Below are 26671 nucleotides of genomic sequence, written 5' to 3' on the forward strand. Positions count from 1 at the left end.
TTTGTTGCTTTGGACTAACTATCGACCATTGCGTTTGTGGTTCCTCGTCTCCGTGCATTCTCCGTCGAAGGTCTCCAAGTCCAGGACTCCAGTCATAAAGAAATAGAGCTTCTTCCATGAAGCTTTGGCGGGCGGGCATCATGCATGGCAAACTCTAAAGGGCCATCAACCTTCTTCAAAGTTCAGGCCAACATTTGAGCTGAAAGCATAAACGCTGGGGGCTTGGGCATAAGAGCTCAAACCCTCCATACAAACGTTGTTTGACGCCGTCACTCGGGACAGTAGATAAGTTCGAGAACCTCTTAGTCTAGGGCTGGCAGTCAGTGTCAGCACTTCACTTGAAATAACAAGTTTAACTAGTCAGCACACGCGACTGTCTAGGGCTGAGTGTTAGGTATCTTCAAGTACTCCGTGTGCCGCGGGCCAGGTCACTATGCAGGCAAAATGGGATGTAGCTAAGATTTGAAGGCTGAGATTCTGTGACCTGAAAACCCCGGTGCATAAGTCAGCTAGAGCTTTAGTGGTGATTCTGTTCTCCAGCTGTTTGAGATAGTTAAAAGCGAGCCCTGCGGAGCTACCTATCCCTACCTCCGAGGTTTGAATTGCATCATCCCCGAAACAATTGCAACAGAATAAGCAATCACCACAACCTTCAGCGCCTCGCTCTCTCACCGTCCCTTTCAACAATTCCTACGTACAAGGATCTGTGGGAATTGTTGCCTTCAAGGTTCTCCCCGCGTTTCGTGGCCGTGGTGACCTAATCCGGAGGGTCCCCAAATCGTCTCAGCATCGCCGGTCACCTTTCCCCTCCGAACCCGGTGCTCCGCAACCCGAAGTGCAAGTCCCAGTTAACAGCACTCTCAAACTCCAAGACAATGCTCCACTGAGCAACGAGAGGCACGGAATACAACGACTGGTCTCTCTGAGCCTCTCTACACGCGACATGCTGCTTCGAGCAGCTCGATCGCCGTGCTGGCGCATTCCGGCCCGCTCAATAGCCCACCATCCCGCATTTCCGCGACCACGAACTCTCACAGCGACCCTTCGCGGGACACAGCTTAGGACAAGCTCAAGCACGAAATCTACGGATGAGAAGTCAACATCCGGTACAAAAACACCTATTCCGAACCCGCCCTCGACAGCAGCCAGTGCAGCGGCTCCGAGCGCACAGAACGCCCAAAATGCCGCGGCTGCGAAAAAGGACTTGCTCAGTGAGAAGACAGTGGGGACAAAGGAGCAGAGGAAAGCCGACTGGGCTATAATGAAGGAGATGTCGAAGTATCTCTGGCCCAAGGTGAGGCCTAGGAAACCTCTGTTATCCGCACATCTAGCTAATTGGTGATGTACAGGGCGATTGGGGAACAAAGCTTCGAGTCGGGACTGCACTGTCGTTGCTGGTCGGGGCGAAGGTGAGAGTCGGAACAAAGAAGCTGCTATGGCCACAGTGACTCATTTCGCCGTCTAGGTGCTCAATGTCGAAGTCCCTTTCTATTTCAAAAGCATCGTTGATTCGATGAATATAGATTTCGCAGCGGTTGGTGGAACTGCTTATACAGTGGCTGGGTCTATGATCATTGCTTGTAAGTAACGAAGCTTCTATTCGAGGTACAGGTTACTAATATTGTTTCGCAGACGGTGCCACAAGGATAGGCGCTACGCTTTTCCAAGAGCTTCGAAATGCTGTATTCGCCAGTGTCGCCCAGAAGGCGATTCGCAGAGTTGCGCGAAATGTCTTTGAGCACCTATTACGACTGGATCTCAACTTCCATCTCTCACGGCAGACTGGCGGCCTGACGAGAGCTATCGACCGCGGAACCAAAGGCATTAGCTTCCTCCTAACTTCAATGGTGTTTCATGTTGTACCTACTGCTCTAGAAATCTCGCTCGTGTGCGGTATCTTGGTATGTTGCGCGCTTGATTTCTATACTCATGGTATCTGACAAGTAAGCAGACGTATCAGTATGGCTTCAAGTTTGCAGCGATCACCGCTACGACCATGGTTGCTTATTCCGCTTTTACAATTGCCACCACCGCGTGGAGGACCAAGTTCCGCAAGCAAGCCAATGCAGCGGATAACCGAGGAGCAACCGTTGCGGTGGACTCGTTGATCAACTACGAAGCGGTAAAGTACTTTAACAACGAGAAGTTTGAGGTCGCACGCTACGATAAGGCCCTCAAGCGTTACGAGGATGCCTCTATCAAGGTAACAACATCCTTGGCCTTCCTCAACTCCGGCCAAAACATGATCTTCTCGAGTGCGCTTGCCGCTATGATGTATCTCGCTGCTGATGGGGTCGCTACTGGTAACTTGACAGTCGGTGATCTTGTCATGGTTAACCAACTCGTGTTCCAACTATCCGTGCCTCTGAATTTCCTGGGTTCCGTCTACCGCGAGCTGCGCCAGTCACTGCTTGATATGGAGACCTTGTTCAACTTACAGAAGGTCAATGTCAACATTGTCGAACGACCTGATGCCAAGCATTTGGAGCTGAAGAAAGGGGGGCAAATCCGATTTGAGAACGTGACATTTGGATATCATCCTGAGCGGCCAATATTGAAAAACGCTAGCTTCACAATTCCTGCTGGACAGAAATTTGCTATCGTGGGCCCTAGCGGTTGTGGAAAGTCTACCATCCTGAGACTCCTGTTCCGATCCTATGATGTGCAGGAGGGTAGAATCTTGGTTGATGGCCAAGACATTCGAGATGTCACGTTGGAGAGCTTGCGGAAATCAATTGGTGTTGTGCCCCAAGACACGCCATTGTTCAACGACACCATCGAACACAATATCCGATATGGTAGGTTGGAGGCCTCAGATGAGGAGGTTCGCAAGGCTGCGCGTCGGGCGCATATCCATGAACTTGTTGAGAAGCTTCCCGACGGCTACAAAACTGCTGTCGGTGAGCGTGGAATGATGATCTCTGGCGGAGAAAAGCAACGACTGGCTATCTCTCGGCTACTTCTGAAAGATCCGCAGCTGCTTTTCTTTGATGAAGCTGTAAGTTTATCGCCCATTTAAAATTGGCTGATAGTTCTCTAACGCCCTGCATATAGACATCCGCTCTTGACACCTACACTGAGCAAGCTTTGATGCAGAATATCAACAGCATTTTGAAGGAGAAAGGACGGACCAGCGTATTCGTCGCACATCGTTTACGAACGATCTATGACTGCGACCAGATTTTGGTCCTCAAAGACGGTCAGGTTGCGGAGCTGGGATCGCACCGCCAGCTCCTCGATATCAACGGCATCTACGCCGAACTCTGGAACGGTAAGTCTCGAACAGTGGCCAAAATAGGCGAAGAAAGCTAACGCGCTCCACAGCACAAGAAACATCGCTGGCACAGGATACAGAATATGAACGCAATGTCGAGCTCGAGGATGAGAGCGGACCGGAGGCTAAGGATATGGCTCCGAAGCAGAAGTAGATGGCGTTGGTCTGCTAGTGAAATCTTGGATTAGACTACATTGAGAGTGTACAAGATAGTATGATTATTGGATAGAAGATTATCAGAACAGCTGATGCTAGAAAGTTGGGATGTTGCATCAGCGACTGGAATATCACAGCCCCCCCTCAATGGCGCCAACGATTAATCTACCTCATGTGTTAGGGCCCCCTGGCTAGTCCCGAAGCAGGCTAGCATGCAGGCCGGGCTCCCACGTTGTTGAAGGACGGAGTGGGCCCCCGTGACTGTGGTCCAGTGACCGTGCAGCTTCCAAGCTTCGAATCTTCCAATCTTCCAAAGGCTCCTTGCTGAGGTTCCATTATTATTATTCCATCTCCTCTCTTCCAACCATCCCCGATTCCCCGGCTTGTCCTGCAACTCTCGTTATCATCTGCTTCCTTGGCTCCGAAAACCCACGTTCTTTTTCCTGCCTTTCTTTGTCCTGCACACCATTGATTTCTGTGTCACTCTTCCAATCTTACTTTCTCTCTTTACCTAGTTACCCTTTTCGCCATTGACTCTCTTTTGGGCCGACTATCGTCATAGTCTAGACTGACAACCGCACCACGCTACCGAACCAGCCATTCTTCTAGGCGTTCGACGGTTCGAGCCATCATTATTATCGACGCCAGGGCACTTTATTAACCCTCTGCATTCATTAGCGCCTCTCGCCTTTCTGAACTCTGGTTAGTCTCGACTCTCATTTGTTTGGCTTTTGGAGTCTCCCGTCCCACTCTTGCTAGCTCGATTCCCTGATCCCTGTGCCTGCATCTCGCCGTTTCCCCTCTCCATTCTTCTTCATATCTGCGCATTTCTCCTTTTAACTGGCTCTCCTCCAGATCGATCTATCCATCGCCTCATTCACTTTGACATATTCTGGAGTATTCAACCGGAACATTTACCACTGCTTGGAATTGGTAAGCATCTCACTTGTTGCTTATTGCTATCTCTAAGCAGAATTCCCGGACCGCTGCGGAGTTTCCAGGTCTTACTAGCCAGTTGCTAATTCCCTCTTGGATTTGTGACAGACCCTCTTCGCGAACATAAGCATTCGTGCCCACAATCACATTTACATCAATCACCTCTGCATTTAAGGAGGTCGAAAAGAAGGACAAATTCATCTTACACAATGGGTCTCATCGAGAAGTTGCAAGCGAGTATGTGCTCCAGCCTCCGCGACAACTTGCTTCGAGAATTTGCCAATCGAGGTCCTCCCAAACTCTCCAGCACAGTACTAACAGATACCAATCAGAGCTTGAAATTTACCGCCTGGAGCAGCGTTATGCTCGCCGCAAGCACAGAAGCACATTCAACGAGGTTCAGTACGTTGACGGAGAGTACATCTACGCGAACAGCTCCAACTCCTCATCTGGCACCGTCTCGAAGCACTCGACTGGATCCCATTGGAAGGTCCCTACGTGGGGCTCATCAAGCGACCGACACCGGTAAAATGCATCCGACGCCTGACTTTCCTTATCTGTGATGATGTATCCTCCGCGTTATGTCCCACGTGGGGATCGTTATGATCTTTTCGCCGTTGTTATTCTCAGCCTTGTTTGATATTCACAGTCAGGACGAGCTCCTCACGCCTCCAGTTCTTTCGCTTCGACCCTTTCGACAATCCTGTGCTTGGGATAAAAAGCATTCTTTTCTTCGCTTGGGGTCAGTTGCACTTGGCACCCTACTTACTTTCGGACTCTCCTTCACGCGATCTTACGATTCATTGTTATTTCTTGCATATATCTCATTTCTTGTCTCTCGTTTCAACCCTCATGGATCTCCTCAGCCCCCAGGACGGAGTTGGCGGTCATGATCTGGTTGCTTATATATACACTTCCGCATCTTCTTTTTTACGGAACCCCATTCAGCGTCTCATATTTTCGGGAGTCTTGTTCATATATATACATTCCCCTTTTACCCCTACTTTGCTGTATATACATTTTGCATTTATACAAAGACGCAGCATATCTTCTAAAATAGCTACCGTCAGCTCAGCCCCCCATGGTGGTTTTGAGCATATATATATATACACGTTTACAGTCTTTCGTAGCTTCCCTTCACGACCACCATATGACTCGGCACCAACGAGGAAAGCGCGACCTTCTCCGTGGTTGGGTATGGCTCATACGATCGATCTCCGGCTCGCTGGAGGGGCTGAATTAAACCTCGACCAAGGATGGTAACCATGAGTTAACCACTAGTAGGTAGCAACGTGATTATAAGGCTTCGCAAAAAAAGAAGTTCTTTCTCTTGGGTGGTATCATATGCGTCGTAGCAAATCTATATAACAATAAAACGAAAAGGGCAACGGTCTCATTCTGAATCCCATTCCAACTTCCAGCCAACCCAAACCAAGCCAAATAAACACTCCTGAGAAGAAAAAAGACATGGTAGGCTTAGTTGAGCCGCAGTTGTACTCAAGGAACCTCAATCACCTCCCTTCGGCCTTCTCAATAAGCGCCTCCTCCAGCCCCATGGGCTCCCACACATCCTTCGCCTTCTTATTCTGCACCCAGACAACATCGCCTTGGATGAACGCCACCACGCCACCCTTGCCCGTAGCGCTGGCTGTGATACGAAATAGCGGCTGACCGTTTTGGGGGTGTGCTTCGCGGAGTGGCAACATGATGAGACCAGACTCCGTGCACCAGGATTCGAGGATATCCTTGAATGCGACTTCTTCGATGATTTTGTGATTGGGTTTTGGGGGTACGGGTTCGGAGGGTTGTGTGGGACGGGTCGGTTTGGATGAAGAAGGTTTACTGTGAGATTGTTTTGAGGACGTCGATGTTGAGGTGGGAGGAGGGAGTTCTGATGCGGCGAGCTCGCCTAGCTGGGCGGCAAGGTCCATTGTTCGGAGGGCGGTGTTCCATTCTTCGTCAATGATGGTGAGGTCATTTATTTCGGGGGGGAATTGAGAGCGCCACCACGTGAACCACTCTGCGACTTCTTCGTAGTTGGGGTCGTTGGTGAGCCAGATGTACAGGATTTGGTGGAATTTGGGGAAGAATTCAGCGACGAAGAGGAGGCCGAGAACGTTTGGTTGGAACCAGTCCTTCCATTTGAGGATGTTCTCGAAGGGTGTGAGGTCTTGGTCTTGAGGGTTGACGTCGAAGTCGTTGCGGAGATGGGCGGCGAGACGGGGGAGGAGATGGTTGCGTAGACACGTATCGAATTCGGAGGATAGAGCATCGCGCCAGAGGTCAAGGCCGCGAATTGGGCCGGCACTCAGATCCCATGTGTCTAGAACAGTGCGGAATTTGCGCTTTGCATCTGAGAGAAGACCAGTAGCTTGTTTGGGATTTGTGTGTCGTTCGTCGAGGTATTGAAGCCACGTGAACAACCACCATGGGACGCGAGAGTTTTGTTGTGATGTTGCGGATGAGGAAGATGAAGAGCGCTTAGGTTTCCAGGACTTGAGGCCACTGGTAAGTTTGGGAACAACCAGCTGATCGAGGACGTTTGCGTAGACGAACGGTGGAAGGAGCTCCTTCCATGAAACGATGAGTGTGGTAGCAGGGGACGGGTGGAATACATCCCAGTCATTCAAGAGGGCGGACCGCACGCGCGGGAGCCAGAGAGTGTAGATCATGGTTTCGTAGGGGGAGGTCGAGATGCGTTGTGCAGGCTGCCCTTCGTTAGGCTTGCGGAGTAGAAGAGGTTGGAGACGGCGTAGATTGGCAACGAGGAAAGTAGGATCCTTGAGGGGCTCCCAGTCTTCCATTGCCTCTCGGAATACAGGGTGAATGGCAGCAACTGCAGCTTCCCAGAGCCTATATTCGTCGATCTCAGCGCGATATTGAATTTCCAGCGTCTCCAACTGGTCAGTTATCTGATCGAATTTCGTTTGCGTGTCATCGATGCTCTCTTCGGGGCCTTGGTTGAGAGCTCCAAATGCGGCAACCAAAGCTGTCAATTGATCGATTTGGCGCTGGTTTGTGTCTAGCTGATCCACAATCTGAGCCTCTTCTTGTTCAATGAACTGCTTCCTCTCCGTCAGACCCTTCCATTCATCTGCAAATGCTTCTAAGTCCTGTCGAGCACGGCGTGCGATTTTATAAGCCTCGCTTTGGCCGGTGGTTAGGAATTCCTGAGGCGCCAGTAACCCGGCCGTGGAAGTCAAAACTTTCTGTTCCTTGCCTGTAGCGTCAATAAGGGACTTCAGCACGTTCGGCACCTCAAGACCCTGCATATCCGCTTCCATCTCCCGTGCAGTACGAAATTGAGGTTTTATCCTCGCCACGGGGTGCCCTTCACGAGTGTGAACACCATTTTTCTTTTGTTGCCGCTTCTTCTTCCTTCGAAACTCTTCATCCGAGCTCTCTTCAATCGATTCCCCTCGCTGTGTGGCTGCGCGTTTCTCCTCGGTACGAGTCGCCTTGCTCTTTTCACGTACGGCTCCTACACCAATACCCTGCGGACGGACTTGGGCTTCGATGGGGTTGACAATACCTTGTCCACTTGAACCAAGGCCCTGGCCCTTGACATAGCCCATTTTAGCCAACATCCGGGCTCCAAATGAGCTGGCCCCGGGGCCATTACTGGAGGCAGACTTTGTCGCATTGTTATTCCCCAAGCCCTGACCCATACCTAAGCCTCGGCCGCGACCCATGCCCATGCCCATACTTGCCGGAGGAGATTCTGAACGCGATGCGGCACGTTTGAAGGAGCGGAAAGAGGCGCGGGGAAGGGAGTCGGCGTCGTCGTCGTCGGAGCTCACATCGTCATGTTTTCGCTTGTAACCCGCCGAGTCCATGGTGAGACTACTGGGCGTGGCGACGTTGAGTTGATCGAACGGAAAGAAAAACTGAAGGAGATGAAGGCTTGAATGCTGGAGATCTGTAGAAAAGTTCGGGGCGGCAAAATGCAGTTCCGACGGGGCATGACGGGAGCTACCAAATTAAATGACGTCTTGTTGCTGCTGCTGCTGCTCCTCTTCTCTTTCTCTTCTTCACTTCAAAGTCTTTCTTAATTGAGTTCTCTCCTCTCCCCTGTAATAATACCTCTTAACAAGCTGTAAACATGGCCGCTCTCATCCGCACCTCTCTGCGCACTGGCTTGCGCGCCAGCTCTTCCGCCGCTGCTCCCTTGACCATCACCCGCGGCAAAGCTACTCTACCCGACCTTTCCTGTATGCCATGAATCCTCGCATCTATCCTCATACCTGACGGGCTCGGTGACTAACAACTACTTCCTAGACGACTATGGAGCTCTTGAGCCTGCCATCTCTGGCAAGATCATGGAGCTGCACCACAAGAACCACCACCAGACCTATGTCAATAGCTACAACACCGCCATCGAGCAGCTCCAGGAGGCTCAGGCTAGCAACAACATTGCCGCACAGATCGCCCTTAAGCCTCTGATCAACTTTCACGGTGGTGGCCACCTGAACCACACTCTCTTCTGGGAGAACCTTGCTCCCAAGAGCGCTGGCGGTGGTGAGCCTCCTTCCGGTGCTCTTGCTACCGCCATCAACGAGAGCTTCGGCAGCCTCGAAAGCTTCCAGGGCCAGGTCAACACTGCGCTTGCGGGTATCCAAGGTAGCGGCTGGGCTTGGTTGGTTCAGGACAAGCAGACCGGCGCTCTTGCCATCAAGACCTACGCGGTAAGTTCTTTCGAGGGTCTGGGGATGCAGTAGACTAACTCGATGGGGATGCAGAACCAGGACCCCGTTGTCGGTCAGTTCAAGCCTCTTCTTGGTATTGACGCCTGGGAGCACGCCTACTAGTAAGCGATTCACCTTTTCCCATTCTCTTCTTGGCTAACACCGTTTAGCTTGCAATACCAGAACCGCAAGGCCGAATACTTCAAGGCCATCTGGGAAGTGATCAACTGGAAGACAGTTGAGAAGCGCTTTGCTTAGATATGAGTGTGTACGATGTTAATTGTTGGATATAATACCATCTGACCTGTAGCCCAATATACTCCACAGATGTTTACTTCTATCTGCTGCTGTTCTCCGATACCTATTGCGCTTGATAGTAACAGCAGTTATTTCTAATCTCGACGCATGCAACCGACACTATAGATTATATAAGAAGTATATGTAATTGGATCGATGTTTGGTTACTCCAAGGTTCATGATCATCAGTTGTATACATCCATGGGTTTGATGCGGATGCTGTCCGGAACCGCCGGAGTCCACTACAGTCTATGTCAGCATCATCTCAATCTGAATAAAGGATGAACTTTGTAGCTGGCTTTGATTTGCGCCCATATTTTATCTCGCTACTGACAAGCATCTCAAGCACCTCGTATAGTTACCGAAAAAGTGCATTGTGAGAAGCTCCGGATTGAGTGACCCCACGTCATCGCCGGTCTTGCATTTTCGGCTTGACGCATTGAAGTCTCCTCTCGTCAGATTTCTTGCCGCAAAGGACTGCACGTTGTCAATATACCAATGCTAAATCATGCCTGAAGAGAAGCATGGCATTCGCGCCTTCTTTTCGCACAAACTCCGGCCCAAGAAATCACGCCAAGTTCTGCGCAAAAAGAACATTAGCGGCTCGACGACCGACCTCTCCACCACCACCACGAACACCACCTTGACCAAAGACGACAGCTATGTCCCTCCCGTGCCATCATTGGCGCCTCTCGAGGCCCATAACCTCAAGTACCGACAGGCTCATTCACAGCAAGATACCCAGCTAGGCGAAGCTCGCGATCATACCACCATCATCCATTCAATCGGCCTCCAAAACTTCGACACCGACAGCGACGCGGATGCCTTCATATCCCGCGACACTCGCCCACCGGGCGAACCGCTCATCGAAAGTCTCCCCAGCGACCTCTGGATCATAATAGCTGAATTTTTGTCTCCCGCCGATGCTGCAAAGCTCGCATTCGCCAGCAAAACTCTTTGCGGCCGTCTCGGCCCATACCACTGGAGGTCCCTCAATGATACCGAACACACTGACGACCGCGCCGATTTCCTCGTCTCCCAGGACATATACTACCCTCACCACCTCCTCTGCTTTCCCTGCGGCCAATTCCACCGCCGCACGCAAGAAGGCGCTGAAACACTACAACCCACCGCCGTCATTAACCCGCTCTTCAACTGCCCCAATGCCCTCAACAACGCCCGCCCACCCCCACGCCACCGCATAACCCACGGCCGCACAATCCCTTTCACCTTCGTTCAGCTTACGACGCGCCCGCGTCGCTTCAGATCCCCCATCTACGGAATCCCGGATCCAACAACTCTCAGCCGCCGCTGGCGCCGCGACAACTGGAACCACCAGTCTCGGTTCCTCGTGCACAACAACCACCTCCTCATGCGCGTCGTCTCATCCACATTCGCAGAGCCAGGCCTCCCTCCTTCCTCTCAACGCCTCCTCCTCTACTCGCGCGATGACTATTGGCCGTACTTCTCGGCCTGCGCACACTGGCGCGATGGCGAGCTCATGTCCGTCGCGAAATGCGCCCTTGGACACATCCCTGTATCCAGACGCACAGAAGGTCTCCAAGGCCTCGAACACCGCGCGAAAGACCTAGTCCATTCCCGGATCCACGATCCTAACGCCCTCACCACTCTCTGCGGCCACTGCCGGCCTATGCGCCGGTGCCCCGATTGTCCCTCCGAGTACCTGGTTGAAATAAAGCTCACCGAGTCCCGAGAAAGCAGCGCACGATCGCGTTTCAGACATGCTATCGTTGTGACTCGGTGGTGCGATCTAGGTGATGGGACGAGTCCGCGACTATCGAGGGAATGGGCGGCTTGTAATGGCCAGTTAGAGGGGTATGATTCGTTTCACGAGCTAGGGAAGAGAGCGATTTCGGGGATATTTGAGTCGGCGTTTACGGACGAGACGATTCCGGGGCAGAGGATTATTAGTATGAATCCGAAGGGGGTGAGAAAGGGGGAGGAGGGGACGGACTGGTATTGATAGCGGTTTTATGACTTTCTACGTGGTCTCTAGGGGTTTGGGCGTGAGCCGCGTATTGAAGATACTTGGTCAATGTTCTGGTTGGCTGGGTGCATATATAATATGTGATAATATAAGGGTCTAGGTTACTGGTGTTGTTGGTTATTTGGGTATTTGGAATCGTTACTATAGACTGGACACAGGCAAACAAAACAAGGTAATGCAACCTCAAAACTGATACTTAATCATTCCATTTTCCCATGTGTTTCCGTTTTCTATCTCTCTCTTCATATCGTCCTAACTATCTCACACTCATGAAAAACTGAAATAAGCATTCACCATCATCGAAACCTCTTCGCTTCTTGAGGTGGGTACAATCGTGGTTATACAGTCGAGAACGAAACAAAACTTAGAGAGAACGACAAAGGTGAAAGAGATTACCTCGGTAGGGCTTCAATGAGTGATAATACAACACATGATCATCAAACCATGTCCTGTCCAACATCCTAACATCCCAAGCTGAAACCAAACTAAAGCCGAAGCCGAAGCCAAAGACATTGCAAAAGAGTCATGAATTGAACTGGAATGAAATGTACTCGTACTCGTACCGGGTAAGTGTTGCTGGTAAGGGTATCGTGGCTCATAAGAAGCTCGAAGGAGCAAAGGAGATGAGATGAAAGGAGATCACTCCGCAAAGAAAGTCGGGTGATCGTAAATTATCGTTCTAAAATGAAAAGAGGTGATGAGGTTAAGCCCGCCGAGACCTCCGCTCCATATACCGCGGCCGTCGACCCTGCTCATCAGCTGGTTCCTCCGTTCGGGATGGATGTCTGGTTCGAGTTGCGAGTTCCTCAGTGGCTGACTCCAGGAACTTCGGTTGCTCTGCGGCAGGCGTGGTGCTATCGTGTGTTGCGAGGCGGGAAGAAGCCCGGACAGTGGTAGTCGCAGATGTTGAGGTTGGAGCTGGCGTGACTGGACGCTCTGTTCCAGTCGAGTTCAACGTAGATGCCTCAGATCTCTTTAGCGAGCCGAGTCCTGCGCTGGCGCCCTTCATCCAACCGAAAATACCTAGTGAGCCGCGGCGCTTATGGTGGTCTTTGCCATTTGATGTGGATGGTCTTGTTGTTGAGGAGTTAAAAGAGCTGCTAAAGAGGTTGGCTTCCGTGAACGATCGGGACATACCATCCTCTGCGTATGTCGGGCCGGAGGAGAGAAAGTCGCCGTTCTGCCCAGACAATGGGCGGGGGAGCTTAGATGGGGGGTGTGGGTTTCTCGTCTTGCGGACGACTGGAGCTGGTGCCCCGTCGTCGCTATCTAGCGGGTCGGAAAGGAGAGAGGGTTGGAGACGGCGAGCAGTACCGGAGCGGCTGAAGAAGGGTGGGAGGAGGCTGAGCTTGCGGCGCGGTTCTGGCTCGGGCTCCGTAGGGGGTTGCGGAGCGTCGGTTTCCAAGGAGCGCAAGTTGAGGGTTTGTATGATCGGGAGGGTTGGCTCCCGAACTGCAGAGTCGATGCTATGTCTACGGTTGAGGAAGGAGGACTGGCTTGGCGCTCGGGAACCGACAAGACGAGAGTTGATCGGGAGAGGCCCTGTTCGGTTCCGAGTCCCGGGACGGGCCGCTTCGATCCAGTCTTCCGGTGCCATAGATGGCGGCGAAGATCCTAGGCTAGCTGTTTCGTCTCGCGAGTTCCTGGATGGGGAGTAGTAGTCCTTGTCCATTCTAGCAAGCACTCTATCAAAGTCTCCATGAAAGAGTCCGTGGTTGGCAGAGGGGCCGTAACGGGTCTGGATGCTGTTCAAGGGGTAGATTGCAGGGTCCCCCTCTTCATCATCCAAGCTGGCTCGCGGTAATGTGGCCTTGCTAAAGTTAGAGTCTATGCTCACTCTTGGCTCGCTGTTGATCGAGCTTCGTCTAGCTGTTAGTTCATCCGCGGAACGAGTCCGTGTCAAACGCCTCAGGTCGGATTGACTCTTATAAGCAACGGTACCGTTAGATGATGCCTTTTCCCAATTTGCGTAAGCTGTGACCATGGTATCTGGCGTTGGAGGGAGCCGCGTGCTGCCGAAGATGCTGTCCATTCTAGATTTCTGGCTCGAGCTGTTGAATGAGCTACTAGGACTTGAAGACTCAGGCTGTTTCTTGGACGTTTCCGGCAGGCGTTGAAGCTTTCGTTTGGTAAGGTCTTCTTTGGAGGCTCTCCCTGCTTTCGTTGCCATCCACTGATCGATATGAATCAGGTCGTGGTCAGATTTGCCTAGTGTGGTAGAAGAGAGATTCGCGCTCCGCACAGTCGTCTCTTTCGGGCGTTCCGGAATATCAATCTGATCGTAGCCGTCTTCCGTGATAGGAGTATCGTCAATGATCAACTCACTGCACTCGCTCAGGGCACTCAATCGTGGTGACTCCGGGTCAACCGTGTCAGTCATAGAGTTCATACTCTCGGATTTTGTGATTGTGTTCACTGGAGGAGTCACTTGGGATACAGGTTTTTCATCTGTGTCAACGTAAAGACTGCGTAAGGCGGCGGTGCTCTTGCTTTCTTCAAGTAAGAAGGATGGCGCTCGTTGGAGAATACGTGAGCCTGATGAGGTCCGGCGACGCTCAGACCGTCTCGTCCCGCGTCTAGAAGATGTTCTCTCCGGTATATCAAGAGTGGAGATATCAAGCATAGAAGCGTTCCTTGGTGTTGAAACACCAGATTCGTCGTCAGATCGAGGGCGTGCCGTCGAGGGCCGTGAAATATCATTGCCTGTCTCCAATTCTTCTACCCTTGCCTCCAGCTGACATATCAACTCAACAGCTTCAGTAACTGCTTGGTCTCGTTTATCGATCTCCTGTCGTAGCTGCTCGTTTGACTCTCGTAATCTCTGGTTGTCCTCTTCGGCGGCCCTCAGCTCCTGGACCTCGTCTTCTAAGCCACTCATACGCTCAAGCTCTTCCTCCAGCTCTCCCATCCGCTCTAACTTCTTCTCCAGCACGGATAACTGCTGCACACGGTGAAAAATCTCCAGCTTCAAGTCGAAGTTCTGCTTGCTGATTTTGGAAATATACTATTTCCTGATCAGCCGGATAATGAAAACATCAAGAGAGCAAGAATACTGACTTGATCCGCTTCCCGCACTCCCATCTCCCTGGGTAGTCTGACACTGCCTGATGAAGACATCTTGCTGCTTTTCTGCTTTTCGGAACCCGGTTCCTCCTGAGAATTGGATCGTGATTGAGACTGAGCCCAATCCGGCGTACGCTGAATATTGTCTTCCAGCTCCTCTAATCCATTTGCGCGCGCTCCGCGAGTCGCGCGTTGTTCTTTTAGCAAGTCCTGTAGTAGGGCCGACGATGGATTCACGAATGTAGAATTCGGGTCGGGCGTTTCTGTATGTCCCATTGAAAATTAGAATCCCGACTTCCCAAGGTTTGACATCCCTGTCCAGAGAGCACTCAACAAAACGTACGAGATCTTGATCGCTGAGGTGTGCGAGGTGTTCTCGACCTCGGGGATGCATCCTGTAGCCACGACATGTCTATACAGAATTAATATCACGTCTCAAGATGTGTTCAAGATATTAAATCGCACCGCTACCCATTCGTGTTGGAGTCTCCATGGTGATTTTGCCTTTAACTCGATTAAGCGCAGGAGGTCTAGGGGGTTCACTTTTCTCTGCATAGAACACAATAAAGTTAACCAGCCTGAACCAATTGCTTTCAAATCAACAAGGGGTAGGCCATGCAGGGTAGAACAAACTTTTCGACTTTGAACTATGTCTCAGGGACGTGCTTCCACTCTGACTTGTCGCAGTCGGCGAGGCATATAAACAATGTCGCAAAGAAGATGGAGTGACAGTCTGGCTCTGCCCCGAGCCAGACCCTCGTCGCTGGGGGTTCTCCATTTTGGCTGGCGACAATCTGCTACCAATGCCGATGCGAATCGCTGGGAGAACGCAGGACAGCTGATTGTGTGCAGCTGGGCGACAGGGACCAGTATCCACCCACTGCAAGCCTCATAAGTGAGGCTTGGGAAAACCAGCCGACCAGAGCGCGCAAGGGCAGAAAAATAATGTCTCGTCCCGAATATGAGGAAGCTATGACGCGAGGAGGTTGGGGGGCCGAGAGATCTCAAAGATGGGACGAGCGCGTTTGATCGATTTGCTGCAATGGTGGGGAGGGTCGCAGATAGAGACAGGGCGAGGATGCGACAAGGCCCCTAGAAGCGCGCTGAGACGTGAGGGGAGGCTGAGAGGACAGTGTGTGATGACGAGCGAGGGGAGTATTAATTGTGACGAGTCGATCGATAGATCTTAGTGGGTGGCTAAGAGAAAGGGGAGTTGAAAGTGACAAGAGCCAATTCCCCACACTGCACGAGCTCAAACGGGCTCCTCGTTCTTTTCCAAGTTCCAACAATACTTATTTGTCGAGTGCCGAGATAGTTGCCATGCCACTGATGCTAGGGAGAAGTGGTGAATGCAGAGCGTTGTTGTCAAGGTCGATAGCCCCATTCCATTACTCTCCTCGCCGTCAGAGACCCATGCTCGACACAAAAGCCATTCCAATTTCCCAAGCTGAGAATGAGCTCAAGTCAGAAATCCAGAATCCAGGCCTAAATGTGCCAGGAAGCAAGAACCCCGTCGTTCCAGGGGCTGTTAGCTCAGAACTGCGGGCTATCTCGCTGCATTCGCACCAACAAGAGGCCGCGCTGCTGGGACTAAAACCAGCTAAAGGAGGCTAGAGTCAGGTACCTCCGCTTGGTCTTTTTCCCGCTGTAATCCAATCGGAAAGCTACATTCTTGAGGGGTTTCATGATTTCATCCCTTGCAAACTGCTAGGTAGGGTTCCTCACAAAACCCAGCCTTTTTGACTCTTGAGCACCCTCTCACTGTCGAGATTGAAGTCCGTCATCCGGTTGTTACAGCTCAGAATCAGTTTCGCGATTGGCAAGATTCTAGGACACCCGACTCTAAAGGTTGGTTAATCTAATCGGCGGTCAATCTGATGCGTCGACTCTCAAAATCAAACCCCAGCCCCCCTCACTCCCTCTAATGGTTTGGCAGCGAGAGCACAAAGTACCAGTATCAGGAAGGGTAAACTAATAGGGATTCATTATTGATCCATGCATGATGCAGTACCCCAATTCCAGTCCTCTTTGGAATGCAGTGTTCAGCCTGTGCCAAATAAACGAATCGTCGACCCATCGTTCTCCTTCCCTCCGTAGAATCTGTGTGGAATCTAGTTGCAACTGTTGCATTCGACCAAGATCTCTACCTTGCTGAAGTATAACGCAGCCGCTTCAACCTTCACGCACTCTTTCTCTCTTGATAGTCAACTCGCTTTTGCGTCTCTGACTTCTTTGTTCTCGAGTTCAGTTGATGTTTGCCCCGTTGCCCACGTAGCCAATTGGATTGGTCCATTGTTCCAGTACTCTGCATCCCAACATTTCAACTTTGCAACCTGATTCAAATTTGAGTTGATGTCGGTCTCTACAGTAAGCTAGCGGAAGGGCAACCTCAAAATCTCGCTAGAACAACATCCATAAATTTCCAAAGTTTATTGTCGCCTATAACATTGAGCTAGCCATCGTATTGTCACCCTAATCTTGTCTATGTACTCCTGTAACTCCAGACTCCTTCGATTCTTTCTTCATCATAATGTAGTCATTTCTCATATACGAGCAAGCATAGCTCCGCCTGTCATGTCTCACCTTCGAAACTTTGACGGCTTGCTTGTCATCGCTTTTTGGCCTCTCCTGCCCAAATGCGAGTCTCTCTGGCGCTGTCGTGGGCGACACGGAACACTAATCTCATACTTAGCGAGTTATCAACGGAAAGGCAAAGGCAGATCTTAAGCATACACTGTCGTTCTGTCTCATCCAAACCCCGCAAGAAGTCCACTCCATCTCCAAGAGCACCTTTCGGGTTATGCGCATGGTCTGCAATTTCAGCAGCACGCTTTTTGAACGTCTGATAGGCATGTGTAAGCCGGCTGGTTCGTAGAGTTTTCGAGTGCGGGGCATGACAGGCCATACATTACTAAGGATATCAACCATTTCTTCCTCCTCGAAGAGCTCGAGCACTCGTTCACTCAACCGATAATAGTTGGGCGCCAACGACCGCAGGTCAACAGTTCGAGGGTCAGCCTTCAAGGCATTCATCACTCGCTCCGAGAGCGCTGAGGGGATGTCAAGAGTGACGAGTCGGGATGTCCCTAGTCGCGCTCTTGTTGTTGCAGTGTCAGACGTGATTGTACAGACAAGTTATGTCAAGCAATTACCCGATAGACAGCATCTCGCCTAGCCATAATGGGAGGTCGATCCGGATCCCAGCTTTGATCTGGTGATTCGCGGTGAGCGATGTTTACCACTGATAAGTCACGAGCAGCAGACTTACATTTTCCCCTGGGTTTCCCTCTAGAATGCCCAGTCCGGGGACATCGAGTTCAAAGGTACATGGCAGTTTCTGGAGAGTGTTCAATTTTAGTATTCGGACGTCAGATGGGCAGCGGGTGTTCACCACCATACTTGAGCATCCGTCAAGATCGAATCAATGTCATAATACGACATTTCGGTTTTCGGAACAAATAATCGCTATCATGCAGATTGAGCTGGCTCATTCAAGCAGAAGAGTCTCCCAGATGCTCAGTGGATCGCGTCCCGCATGACGCGGTATCACGTGACACCAGGCCGGCTTTCATATCAGGGAGCCAATCACAGTACATGCTTACACAGCTTTTCGTTCACTTTAGTATGGATTTACTAGAAATGAGCCGAGTAAGAATAGCTTACAATTTCAGGCGTCCACTGGGAAATCTCAAATCAATTGTGGTGTGGCTTTATATATAGCGGGCGCTGGCATATGTAGCTCCTTGTGGGAGGAACAGCGCCTAGAAGGTTTACTCTGTAATCATGCAGTCTTGTCACCACTAGCGTGTGAAGATGCCTTGTTGATAAGCATCCTCTGCCTGCATCAAGGGTAAACAAGTCCATGTTATCTGATCAACAACTTTTATTGGCTTTGTGTAGATTCTGCGATCGTTGAACTGAGCGTGAGAATGGGCGATTCGCGACGCTCGGATTCACAAGAGCCGTTAGGAACGCCGGTATATATCGAGTGGACTGTGGAAGTAGCTTATATAGAACGTGGCGGAGGGTAACTAAGGGTTTAGGAAATCAATTTCTGCACGTTAGATGGCCGCGTAACAGCAAATTGGCAATCAATCTAGTGACTCGTCTGTTGTGCCACACCAGATCAGTAGGGGGTTGAAAATGTCGACTTCCTCGAAATATTGAGAGCTTTGGTGCAGGCAGTATGTACCCTCGCAGTGTGCTTTCGAGGTGATAGGACTACTGCCCATTGAGTGGTTGGCCGATCTTGCTGCTGAAGAGCACAGGCTGCACCGATCATCGTATACCTACCGGCCATGGTTCAAGGCGAATGTGAAGAGTTTCTGTGCCAGTCTGCTAGAGCCTGGAGAGTGAGACTAGAGTTGATCAGGTCCACAACCATCCAGACCAGATCATCGGACAATTGAAAATTGGTCCATAGTATCCACTGTTTTCGGCCAGATCGTTGAAGGGTTTGGAGCATCGTTTTCGGTAGTACCCATTCAAGCGGACAACGATATTGGAACAACATGCTAGACAAGATCAGCCGTTTGCAAGCACGTAGCTATACACCGCACGGTCGAGGTTCCTGAGACTTGAAGTTGAAGCTGAAGAGGATCATCGGTGTTGGAGTTCTGGAATCCATGGCAGTGGATCTTGTACCTGGACGCTCCGCCTGGGGATTAAAGAGCCTATCAGCGATCAACCACAAAGGAGGCAGACGTCAGAGTCAATCTCACCAAAGTTACCAGGCCTTTTTGCCCGTCCAGTCAGAGCTGAGAAAACAGTTGGGCCTGAGAGAAGAAAAGTCAGGAAACTTGGTTTTCAGATGAAACTGTGGAGAGAGACTCCGAGTGTACAGTAAGAGGAAGGTCTGGAGATCCAGAGACTTGGAAGAGGTCTGGCTGGCCGCTGAAGGTTTCCTTTTTGCCCCTCAGGATCCAAAATTAGCAGCCGGACTGAGACTGGAATCCGGCAACGGTTGTCTTTGCTTTCGTCCAAGGAGAAGAAGCCCGCGCACATGATGAAATAATATGAAATAATAATTTACGGCCTTTTCTATTATAGACCTTTATCGTGCCTCTCTGTCTGGGCCTCTACTGAGGCGTCCCATCCTTTTGATCTTTCTTCGGCATAATAATTCCTTCCTATCTTTGAACTTCTGCTCTCCTTCAATCTTCCTTGCTTTTCCATTCCTTAAGATATCCTCGAAGATAAGGCCGGCTCTGAACATCGCTGCGGTCGACTTTCCCTTGATTGCTTCGCATCGTCCCCCCTCCTCCCACGGCATCCGGTCACACGACAACGAATTAGAGATCTCTTTAATGGCCATTACTCGTGCCTCTGTGTCCCCAACGTGTCTCGATAATGACGTACAACGCCGTTTCCCAAGCGGACCACGAGTTGGCTTCCGATTCTGAAGATTCCAGAGGGCCCTCGCCGCAGCCACACCATCATCTTGCTACCTTCGAGCAACTGCCTCTAGATGCCGACAACATTGGAGGCGGGAGATACCTGCAGCGTGCGAAGACGGACGAGGACAACGGGAACGGGGTACGGAGTCTGGGTTCCATGATCCGCTCCATGACAGCGGCCAGTTACGATATGGTGGAAGAAGACGACTACGAGGTGGTAGCCGCGCCGCCAACAGGATCGGGTCTCAATAGTCCCAGTAGCCCCAACGTTAGTCCCCGTCGCGCTGCTGCACCTGATGCAGGCCCGACCGAGGACCGCGCGGAGTTGCGAACGCCAACCACCGACCACTCGGTCCCTCTCAGTCACCCTACCCCTGGGCTGCAATCGCTGCAAGGAGCTTACCTTCAAAATGTGGAGAGGCTGGAGAAGTCTGCTGAACGTTTAAGCTTAAGTTCCGCCGACATTGGGAGTGAGATTCGCAAGATGGATCTCGAACAAAAGCGGCGCTCAAGCAGTTCCGCCTCTAACTATGTTTCTCAGGATGGATTCTCTCGTCGCGGCTCAATCCAGTCGGCCTCGCGCTTGGGCCACCTCTCCGAACAACAGACGCTGGGCGAAGTCCCCGAAGACTCGACGGCTCGACTCGCTGCTCATCCTTACCTTCCTCCGCTCCCTGAACCCGTCCCTCTGACCACGATTGATCTCAATCCACATTCGCAATACCACTTGGACCCAAGCGATGCCGACGTCCAGCGACCGTCGTCAGCCGCTTCCGGGGATACGTTCCGTCAAGCCCGAGCTTTGTTTACAGATTTTGATGGCGTTCATTATGTTCCCATTGATAGGGTCTCAGAGCTCGGCCGAAGACTATCGTTGACCAGACCTCCTCTCGCCAGTCGATCCGAGCCGTACAAACAGCCACAAGAGGGGGAGAATATGGTGTTCTATCCAGCACCCGTTCCAATGATGCTTAATTTACCGCCTAAGCTTTCTCAACGCCCAGACCAAGCGGAGCGAGAGAAGCGTCGCACGCAACTTCTCGATGTGGTTTCATCTGAGAACAGGAAATCAGCTCCGTGGCTTGCTGAGCAAGATCAGCCTGCTGACGGTGATCGCAGACGAACCAAACACCTTTCCGATTTACCCTCACAACTTCGTGCCAGTGTCTTCTTTGAGACTCCAAGCAAATCGCTAGACATAGATCCAGGCCAAACCTCGGCGGTTGCAACGCTCGACAGCATCCTCGATGCCTCCACGACGGCCCCTGTCACTGCATTTACGGATCATCCCTTCGCTGGACCTATGGGCTCGGAAGTGTATGGCAGCTCAAAACATGGAAAGCTTCCGAAAGAGGTCGTCCTACCGAGAGAAGTCCCTAGGCAAAGAAATAAACTGAGACGCAAAAGCGCTCTCGACCTGAATCAACAATCATCCGATCCAGACTTTCGTTCAAGTTTCATTGCTACGCATACACTGTACCCGACTACAGAAATACAAGCTGCTGATACACACGAGACCACGTCATTGCACAGACCTGATAAGGAGTCAGCCTCTAACAGTGAAGACAACTCTACGGGGAGCTCGGAGAGCTCGGAGAGTAGCGAAGACGATCCAGAGGAAGAGTTACAGTTCACGGGACCTCCTGCTACTTTACTAGCAGAATTAGAGCAAAGAAAACATGACCTTAAACTAAGACGCCGCACCGCTGCAAATGCCGGTGGCATGCATTCTACTCTACTCCAACTTGAGGCGGTGGCCGCGAAGCAGAGCGAGCATAGACGACAAAAGCCCGTTGCCCTCGCATGGGAAAATCCTGATGCACACCAGAACGAGCATGAAGATGATGACGATGTTCCGCTTGCTATACTTTTCCCCGAAAAAGGACAAGCCGCCGACGAGGCACGACCACTAGGTCTCATGGAAAAAAGAGAAATGGAAGAGAGCGAGCCGCTGAGTAGGCGACGAGCACGACTCCGGGGCGAGCCACTGCCTCAGGCTCTTCCAGAGCGTCCTATGACTATGTACTCACAGATGACCCAAGGGCCGCCCGCTCAAGCTCCCGAACAAGACAGTGGCGACGAAGGAGAGACCCTTGGCCAACGCTTGAAAAGACTAAGGGGTCACGAACGTCAAATCTCTAAAGCCGATACCGATTTTACCACCGAAATCTTAGCAGAGTTTGACCATATGAAGGATGACGGAAAGAACGATTCCCAGAACGGGCCGCCCCAGGAGGACGAGACTTTAGCACAGCGACGAGCCCGTCTCAGGAAGGAGGCTGCTGAAAAGCGGAATTCCGGCCTGAAGATACCTCGATACAGAAGAAGTATGGCAGATGTCCTTCATGCGCCTCGTCCGAGCACCGGCGGCCAGCCTTCGTTGCAGCAAGAGGCTCCGGGCCCCCATGGCCCCATTCATCAGCGCTCCATGCAACAGCTACACGTCAGTGCTAGGCCTCCACAGACTGCGGGCGGGTTCTCCAATAACCATTCAACCAGCATTGGACCTTATGGCTACGGGATGCCTCATCCAAACACGTTCTATAGCGACGCCATCTTGGGCAACCGACACCTAAGTTATGCAATGCCACCTAATTTCCGTCCCAATGCCATTGGACAGGTTATTGAACCTGGACAGCGGGACGTCATTGATCGTTGGAGGCAGAGCATCGCTTAGTCGCATTTTACTCTTGCAATTCTCTTCTTGATATTGGTTTGGGTGTCTCGGAGTTTAGCGAATACCGATGGGTTGGGAGCATCATGCATTCAGCGTGCAGCCTTGGATTTTGTTAGCAATGACTGGAGCTCTGTACAGCGTACTCTTTGTAATGACGATTTATCTACTTGATTTCATTTATCCCGCTGAGAAGCTTTCGTTCAGCCCTGGTCACCATTTAGCGACTTATATAGATCTAGATCAAACGTGGTGCAGCGCACCATCCAAGGTGGGGAAATGCTCTAATTTGAAAAGAGAGAAACATCCTCCTTGAAGAGTTCTACTTCTGAATCCTAACTAGATAGGCGCTAGGTTTTTTCTTTGCAGTTGTCTGTGTACGCGTTGACCGTTTCCGGCCGGAAGCCTTTAAATACTGAGGTCCCGTCCAGTCAAATTCCTGGCGTTTCCTCCCATCGACAACCCTCACCTCACTCTCAATCTCTCAACAAGACAACCCACCTTATTAACCCTCTCTGAGACATTGGTCGAGTTAAACTCTTATGTTATAGTTTCTAAGTTTAGTACCGTTCACACGGACCTTGCTTGCGCAGTCTTGACTGGCTGCGTTTGCCCCACGCCCGCGTTTCTTGATTGAATTCTCCGCAGACTGGCCAGCGACTGTTGACCACAATGGGACGCTCTTGCGCCCCCTGAGCGAATTTCTAACATTGGCCATCTCTCATCCGGAGCACCGAACCGCAGTTCGTCATGCCACCGTCTACCGTGTTCTCATACTGGCGCCGCCGATCGAATGCTTCACCTGTTCCTCACGCCTCACAGCCCGCCTTGAAAGCAAGCAGCCCTCCGCAGCTACCGCTGATCGCTGATTCGACAACTTTGGCTGCAACCTTTGACGAGAAATTTACCATAGCTGGAAATCCAACGCTGCAGGGTCCAACAGATTGCCTCTCAAAATTTGATGGAGGAAAAACACCAGTTTCCGTTTCTACCATTGATGCGCCATCATCCTCATCCGCCGTCCTGACAGTCACACCGAATCCCTCCGAGGAAACAACTACACGACCGCGATCGAGCTCAGATAATTCCGATAGGCAACTATCTACTCTTACTCCCCAGCCGATCAATCCACAGCCATCGAGACTTCCGGTTACCCCAGACGAGACAAATGAGGACTCCGCTAAGCCGAACTCAAAGCCGACCTCACCATTCCCGACATCTGCTGGAAAGGGTCTTTTGAGTCTGCAAGCTAGTGATAGTCAACCGAAGCGTTCAGCCTCACCCATAATGGCGCCGACCGGTCATCGCCGTTTTCGAACCTCCCCCGATGTATCCCCAGGAGATAAGTTGGCGGGTTCACAAAGAGAACACCGGTTTGAAGGGCCTACCAGCCGCCGCCCAGTTGATCGTGAAGCGCAGCCGGTGCCGATAGAACCAGTTTCGCAAAAGTCTGGCAAAACCAGGCTTCACCTTCTGAATCCCATGTCTCTTCTGGCGAAGAGAAGGGCACACCAGGTGACGGGTCTACGTGCGGAAGACGTGAACAAGGGCTCCAGAAACCTCGTTCCTGCGATCCCGGATGATTATGACCCGCGCATTCGAGGCAATATCGTTCATGATTTCTCTGCGCCTCGTCCTCGACGCCAGCCTTCAAACGCGCCAGTTCCTGCACACGAAACACTTCCCAAACCGGGCTCATCAAACGCCTCCCCGCATGACTATACTGGGGCCGATGCGAAGGTACGCACTCACGACCCGAAGAGCGCCTCTTCACCTTTAGCGGAACAGGGAAGGAAGCACGGCGATCATTCTCCCGTTTTCAGGGAGCATTTCGAGGACGACAAGAGAGCTTTGCAGGTTGAGAATAAAGGCTACCTGCATTCATCTTTGCTGGTAAACTCTTTGAATCAAGATGGTGATTCACATTCAATACCTGTCTTTGCAAGGAAACTGCCATCATCTATTGCGGATCACAGAGCCACTGAAGACCAATCGGCACCAAATTCCGCAGACGCTTTGATAGACCCTATCGATAAAGATCCAAAGAAAGAGGCGGAAGAATCAGATACTGTTGAGGTCGACCTTCCGCAGCAGATACCTGGGCTGCCAAAACACTTTAAAAGCAACGCATCCAGGTTCAGTTTCGACATGAATGGCATCGGTCTCTCCACCCAGGAGAGGCTCCTAGAAGAGAAGCATAAGGAAAAGGAGGCCGCACGAAAAGCGGAAGCGCGGCTCAATGGAGATTTTAGCGACGCTGAAGATGACTACGACAATGATATGTTTGATGACTTGGATGGACTAGAAGAAGAGATTCCCGGCGTCAACGTGGACGATGATGATTATGACGATTTCAAGGGTTTTTCTGGGCCGGGCAACATATTGAATCAATCATGGCTTGCCCCCAATCTTTCACCAGTGATAGCAAGTCCTATTCAACCAGACATACCACCTCTTCAAGACGATGGACTGCCGCTCGCCGACGAACGAGACGAGCTGGACTATGATACCACATCCCCATTACCGGATGCTGATGAAACGACTGATCACGTACCACCAGACTCTTCTATGACCTTTTTTCGGGAGTCTAGAGACTTCTCTAGTACTGTGCTACAACCAATTCCAGATGAGGACGATCTATACTTTGACGATGGAGAATTCGGTGAGCTGGACACCAAAGACACTTCCGATGGTTTCGACGAGTCTATTTTCGATGACCCAACTAGTCACTTATATGAGCGAAAGCAACCTGCCAAACCCGAGAACACGACTCAAGATCCTGAGCTAGCCACGAATTTGGGCGGTAGCCTAAAGTATACCCCCAGCATGGCTAGCGAATGCCACCAAGGATTCGCCCCGAGAAGATACGGTAGCGTTGCTGGGAACATTTCCAACCAGGAGCTTGTCTACTCTCGTAGTGGAGTACTCTCTGAGCACAATCTGGAGGCTTTTCATAATGCTTTGGCTGATGCGGCAAATCAGTCGGGTCTGAAGGGCCGCTTTGGGCACACGACGAGTGTCAGTGAACGGTCCCTGGCGCAAGAAAGTGCCTATACGGGGGACTCGCAGCCAGGACTTGTGTCGGATGAAAGTCGCCTCAGTCAAGCTATAGACCCAATATCTCTGGAAGAGGTATTTGACGACTTCGATTATGATGATAATGACGACTTATTATACGATGATCCAATCATCGCAGCAGCCAACGCTGAAGCTCTAGAGAACGACGATGAGGGCTTCTACGGGCATGAGTTTGGTTTCTATGCGCAAGCCTATGGCAATGGCTCGGAGCTCACGAATGGGGGCTACTTTGGCCCTCGGGGTGCTGAAGGTATCTCCCGCGCCCACAGTGGCCGTGGTAAGTTCCGAGAACCTAGCTTGACGCCCATCACTGAGCGTAGTGAATGGAGCACGCGCAATTCGATTATCTCTGTCGCTGCTCACGGGGTTCCCCATTCCAACCAGTCCGTGCCGAACCCTGGCCTTGCCCAGCTAGTTGACATGGAGAACCTTGATGATGACTTGACCCTGAGCGCACTCATGAAGCTACGACGAGACGCGTGGGGTGGGAGCAATGGCAGTCTCCGCAGCAGCAGTGGCAGTCCCCCTCCACAGCCGCAGTCCGCCGCGTCCAATAGGGGTAGTTTTGCCTTCTCCGATGTGAGCCCGACGGTGCATACCTTCCCTCCGGACTTTCTTGGCGGGCCTATAGCGCTCGACTCTCCTGTCCGGGATACGGACAAGGGCGCGTGGTCACACACTGTTCCCCCGCAACGCACGCCTACAGAACGACCAACGACCGCAGACGGCGAATCACAAATCTAGTCGCCGGCCACCTATTTTCCATCTCGATTATATATACACATATATATCCCCACTGTTTACCCATACTTACCCATATTTTGAGATTTAGCGCTTTTATATAGCTATGACGTGATGATTTGACCATTTGGCCGAGATCTCTTGGCGATCTGGACTGTATAACGATAGTCGTTGTTTGGTTTGCATACGGACTGCATAATGTAATATCTATTCCAGAACACACTAACCTCCGCATATACTCCAATGAAGTTGTATACAACTTGGAAAGCAGCGCGTACTGTATCCGCAAAAACCCGCGGGCGGGACAAGATCATAGCCGGATGTGGCGGTGCGTCTGAATCGGCCCGTCGCCTTGTTCGGATG

At 51.4% G+C, this 26671-nt stretch overlaps 10 protein-coding genes across 10 annotated transcripts; 7 read left to right on the forward strand and 3 right to left on the reverse strand.

Annotated features, from left to right (window-relative positions):
* The first annotated feature begins 626 nt into the window (after positions 1 to 626).
* atm1 (ATP-binding cassette Fe/S cluster precursor transporter ATM1) lies at positions 627 to 3574 on the forward strand. Its single transcript, XM_073711113.1, has 7 exons — positions 627 to 1294; positions 1350 to 1409; positions 1466 to 1580; positions 1633 to 1901; positions 1952 to 2998; positions 3055 to 3271; positions 3325 to 3574. Exons 1-7 carry the CDS (start codon positions 944 to 946, stop codon positions 3426 to 3428), a joined length of 2163 nt encoding a protein of 720 aa, XP_073571810.1. The 5' UTR covers positions 627 to 943; the 3' UTR covers positions 3429 to 3574.
* A 766-nt stretch (positions 3575 to 4340) lies between these two features.
* BJY04DRAFT_187821 (uncharacterized protein) lies at positions 4341 to 5462 on the forward strand. Its single transcript, XM_073711114.1, has one exon. It carries the CDS (start codon positions 4576 to 4578, stop codon positions 4927 to 4929), a length of 354 nt encoding a protein of 117 aa, XP_073571811.1. The 5' UTR covers positions 4341 to 4575; the 3' UTR covers positions 4930 to 5462.
* Positions 5058 to 5753, forward strand: BJY04DRAFT_52308 (uncharacterized protein). Its single transcript, XM_073720561.1, has one exon. The coding sequence runs from the start codon at positions 5219 to 5221 to the stop codon at positions 5627 to 5629; it is 411 nt and encodes a 136-aa protein (XP_073571812.1). The 5' UTR covers positions 5058 to 5218; the 3' UTR covers positions 5630 to 5753.
* Positions 5463 to 8259, reverse strand: BJY04DRAFT_187822 (putative G-patch domain protein (TFIP11)). Its single transcript, XM_073711115.1, has one exon. The coding sequence runs from the start codon at positions 8200 to 8202 to the stop codon at positions 5878 to 5880; it is 2325 nt and encodes a 774-aa protein (XP_073571813.1). The 5' UTR covers positions 8203 to 8259; the 3' UTR covers positions 5463 to 5877.
* Positions 8260 to 8383: 124 nt separating this feature from the next.
* Positions 8384 to 9577, forward strand: sod2 (superoxide dismutase sodB). Its single transcript, XM_073711116.1, has 5 exons — positions 8384 to 8577; positions 8645 to 9051; positions 9106 to 9173; positions 9222 to 9315; positions 9379 to 9577. Exons 1-4 carry the CDS (start codon positions 8469 to 8471, stop codon positions 9307 to 9309), a joined length of 672 nt encoding a protein of 223 aa, XP_073571814.1. The 5' UTR covers positions 8384 to 8468; the 3' UTR covers positions 9310 to 9315; positions 9379 to 9577.
* Positions 9578 to 9595: 18 nt separating this feature from the next.
* BJY04DRAFT_187827 (uncharacterized protein) lies at positions 9596 to 11933 on the forward strand. Its single transcript, XM_073711117.1, has one exon. The coding sequence runs from the start codon at positions 9857 to 9859 to the stop codon at positions 11330 to 11332; it is 1476 nt and encodes a 491-aa protein (XP_073571815.1). The 5' UTR covers positions 9596 to 9856; the 3' UTR covers positions 11333 to 11933.
* A 126-nt stretch (positions 11934 to 12059) lies between these two features.
* On the reverse strand, positions 12060 to 14829 carry BJY04DRAFT_207186 (uncharacterized protein; the record flags this gene model as incomplete). Its single annotated transcript, XM_073713826.1, has 3 exons — positions 12060 to 14360; positions 14414 to 14682; positions 14763 to 14829. 3 exons carry the CDS (start codon positions 14827 to 14829, stop codon positions 12060 to 12062), a joined length of 2637 nt encoding a protein of 878 aa, XP_073571816.1.
* A 1989-nt stretch (positions 14830 to 16818) lies between these two features.
* psf3 (DNA replication protein PSF3) lies at positions 16819 to 17957 on the reverse strand. Its single transcript, XM_073720562.1, has 6 exons — positions 17819 to 17957; positions 17688 to 17756; positions 17572 to 17630; positions 17327 to 17516; positions 17153 to 17261; positions 16819 to 17095 (listed from the first exon to the last, which is right to left on the reverse strand). Exons 1-6 carry the CDS (start codon positions 17858 to 17860, stop codon positions 17028 to 17030), a joined length of 537 nt encoding a protein of 178 aa, XP_073571817.1. The 5' UTR covers positions 17861 to 17957; the 3' UTR covers positions 16819 to 17027.
* A 1496-nt stretch (positions 17958 to 19453) lies between these two features.
* BJY04DRAFT_187837 (uncharacterized protein) lies at positions 19454 to 22939 on the forward strand. Its single transcript, XM_073711118.1, has one exon. The coding sequence runs from the start codon at positions 19769 to 19771 to the stop codon at positions 22490 to 22492; it is 2724 nt and encodes a 907-aa protein (XP_073571818.1). The 5' UTR covers positions 19454 to 19768; the 3' UTR covers positions 22493 to 22939.
* Positions 22940 to 23378: 439 nt separating this feature from the next.
* BJY04DRAFT_187841 (uncharacterized protein) lies at positions 23379 to 26614 on the forward strand. The gene has a single exon (XM_073711119.1). It carries the CDS (start codon positions 23777 to 23779, stop codon positions 26309 to 26311), a length of 2535 nt encoding a protein of 844 aa, XP_073571819.1. The 5' UTR covers positions 23379 to 23776; the 3' UTR covers positions 26312 to 26614.
* The last annotated feature ends 57 nt before the right edge of the window (positions 26615 to 26671 follow it).

Source organism: Aspergillus karnatakaensis, assembly GCF_047715665.1.
Source record: "Aspergillus karnatakaensis strain CBS 102800 unplaced genomic scaffold BJY04scaffold_21, whole genome shotgun sequence".
NCBI classification, from domain to species: Eukaryota; Fungi; Ascomycota; class Eurotiomycetes; order Eurotiales; family Aspergillaceae; genus Aspergillus; species Aspergillus karnatakaensis.

Excerpts from the sequence above, each read along its gene's own strand:
- atm1 (XM_073711113.1), top strand. The coding sequence starts at position 944 with ATGCTGCTTCGAGCAGCTCGATCGCCGTGCTGGCGCATTCCGGCCCGC. Across the intron at positions 1,581-1,632 it reads TGGGTCTATGATCATTGCTT|ACGGTGCCACAAGGATAGGC; the intron begins GTAAGTAACGAA and ends ATTGTTTCGCAG. Across the intron at positions 3,272-3,324 it reads CTACGCCGAACTCTGGAACG|CACAAGAAACATCGCTGGCA; the intron begins GTAAGTCTCGAA and ends CGCGCTCCACAG.
- BJY04DRAFT_187821 (XM_073711114.1), top strand. The coding sequence starts at position 4,576 with ATGGGTCTCATCGAGAAGTTGCAAGCGAGTATGTGCTCCAGCCTCCGC.
- BJY04DRAFT_52308 (XM_073720561.1), top strand. The coding sequence starts at position 5,219 with ATGGATCTCCTCAGCCCCCAGGACGGAGTTGGCGGTCATGATCTGGTT.
- BJY04DRAFT_187822 (XM_073711115.1), bottom strand. The coding sequence starts at position 8,202 with ATGGACTCGGCGGGTTACAAGCGAAAACATGACGATGTGAGCTCCGAC.
- sod2 (XM_073711116.1), top strand. The coding sequence starts at position 8,469 with ATGGCCGCTCTCATCCGCACCTCTCTGCGCACTGGCTTGCGCGCCAGC. Across the intron at positions 9,052-9,105 it reads TTGCCATCAAGACCTACGCG|AACCAGGACCCCGTTGTCGG; the intron begins GTAAGTTCTTTC and ends ATGGGGATGCAG. Across the intron at positions 9,174-9,221 it reads GCCTGGGAGCACGCCTACTA|CTTGCAATACCAGAACCGCA; the intron begins GTAAGCGATTCA and ends AACACCGTTTAG.
- BJY04DRAFT_187827 (XM_073711117.1), top strand. The coding sequence starts at position 9,857 with ATGCCTGAAGAGAAGCATGGCATTCGCGCCTTCTTTTCGCACAAACTC.
- psf3 (XM_073720562.1), bottom strand. The coding sequence starts at position 17,860 with ATGTCGTATTATGACATTGATTCGATCTTGACGGATGCTCAA. Across the intron at positions 17,262-17,326 it reads TGGTTGATATCCTTAGTAAT|ACGTTCAAAAAGCGTGCTGC; the intron begins GTATGGCCTGTC and ends CATGCCTATCAG. Across the intron at positions 17,096-17,152 it reads GGATGAGACAGAACGACAGT|TGTTCCGTGTCGCCCACGAC; the intron begins GTATGCTTAAGA and ends GTATGAGATTAG.
- BJY04DRAFT_187837 (XM_073711118.1), top strand. The coding sequence starts at position 19,769 with ATGACGTACAACGCCGTTTCCCAAGCGGACCACGAGTTGGCTTCCGAT.
- BJY04DRAFT_187841 (XM_073711119.1), top strand. The coding sequence starts at position 23,777 with ATGGCGCCGACCGGTCATCGCCGTTTTCGAACCTCCCCCGATGTATCC.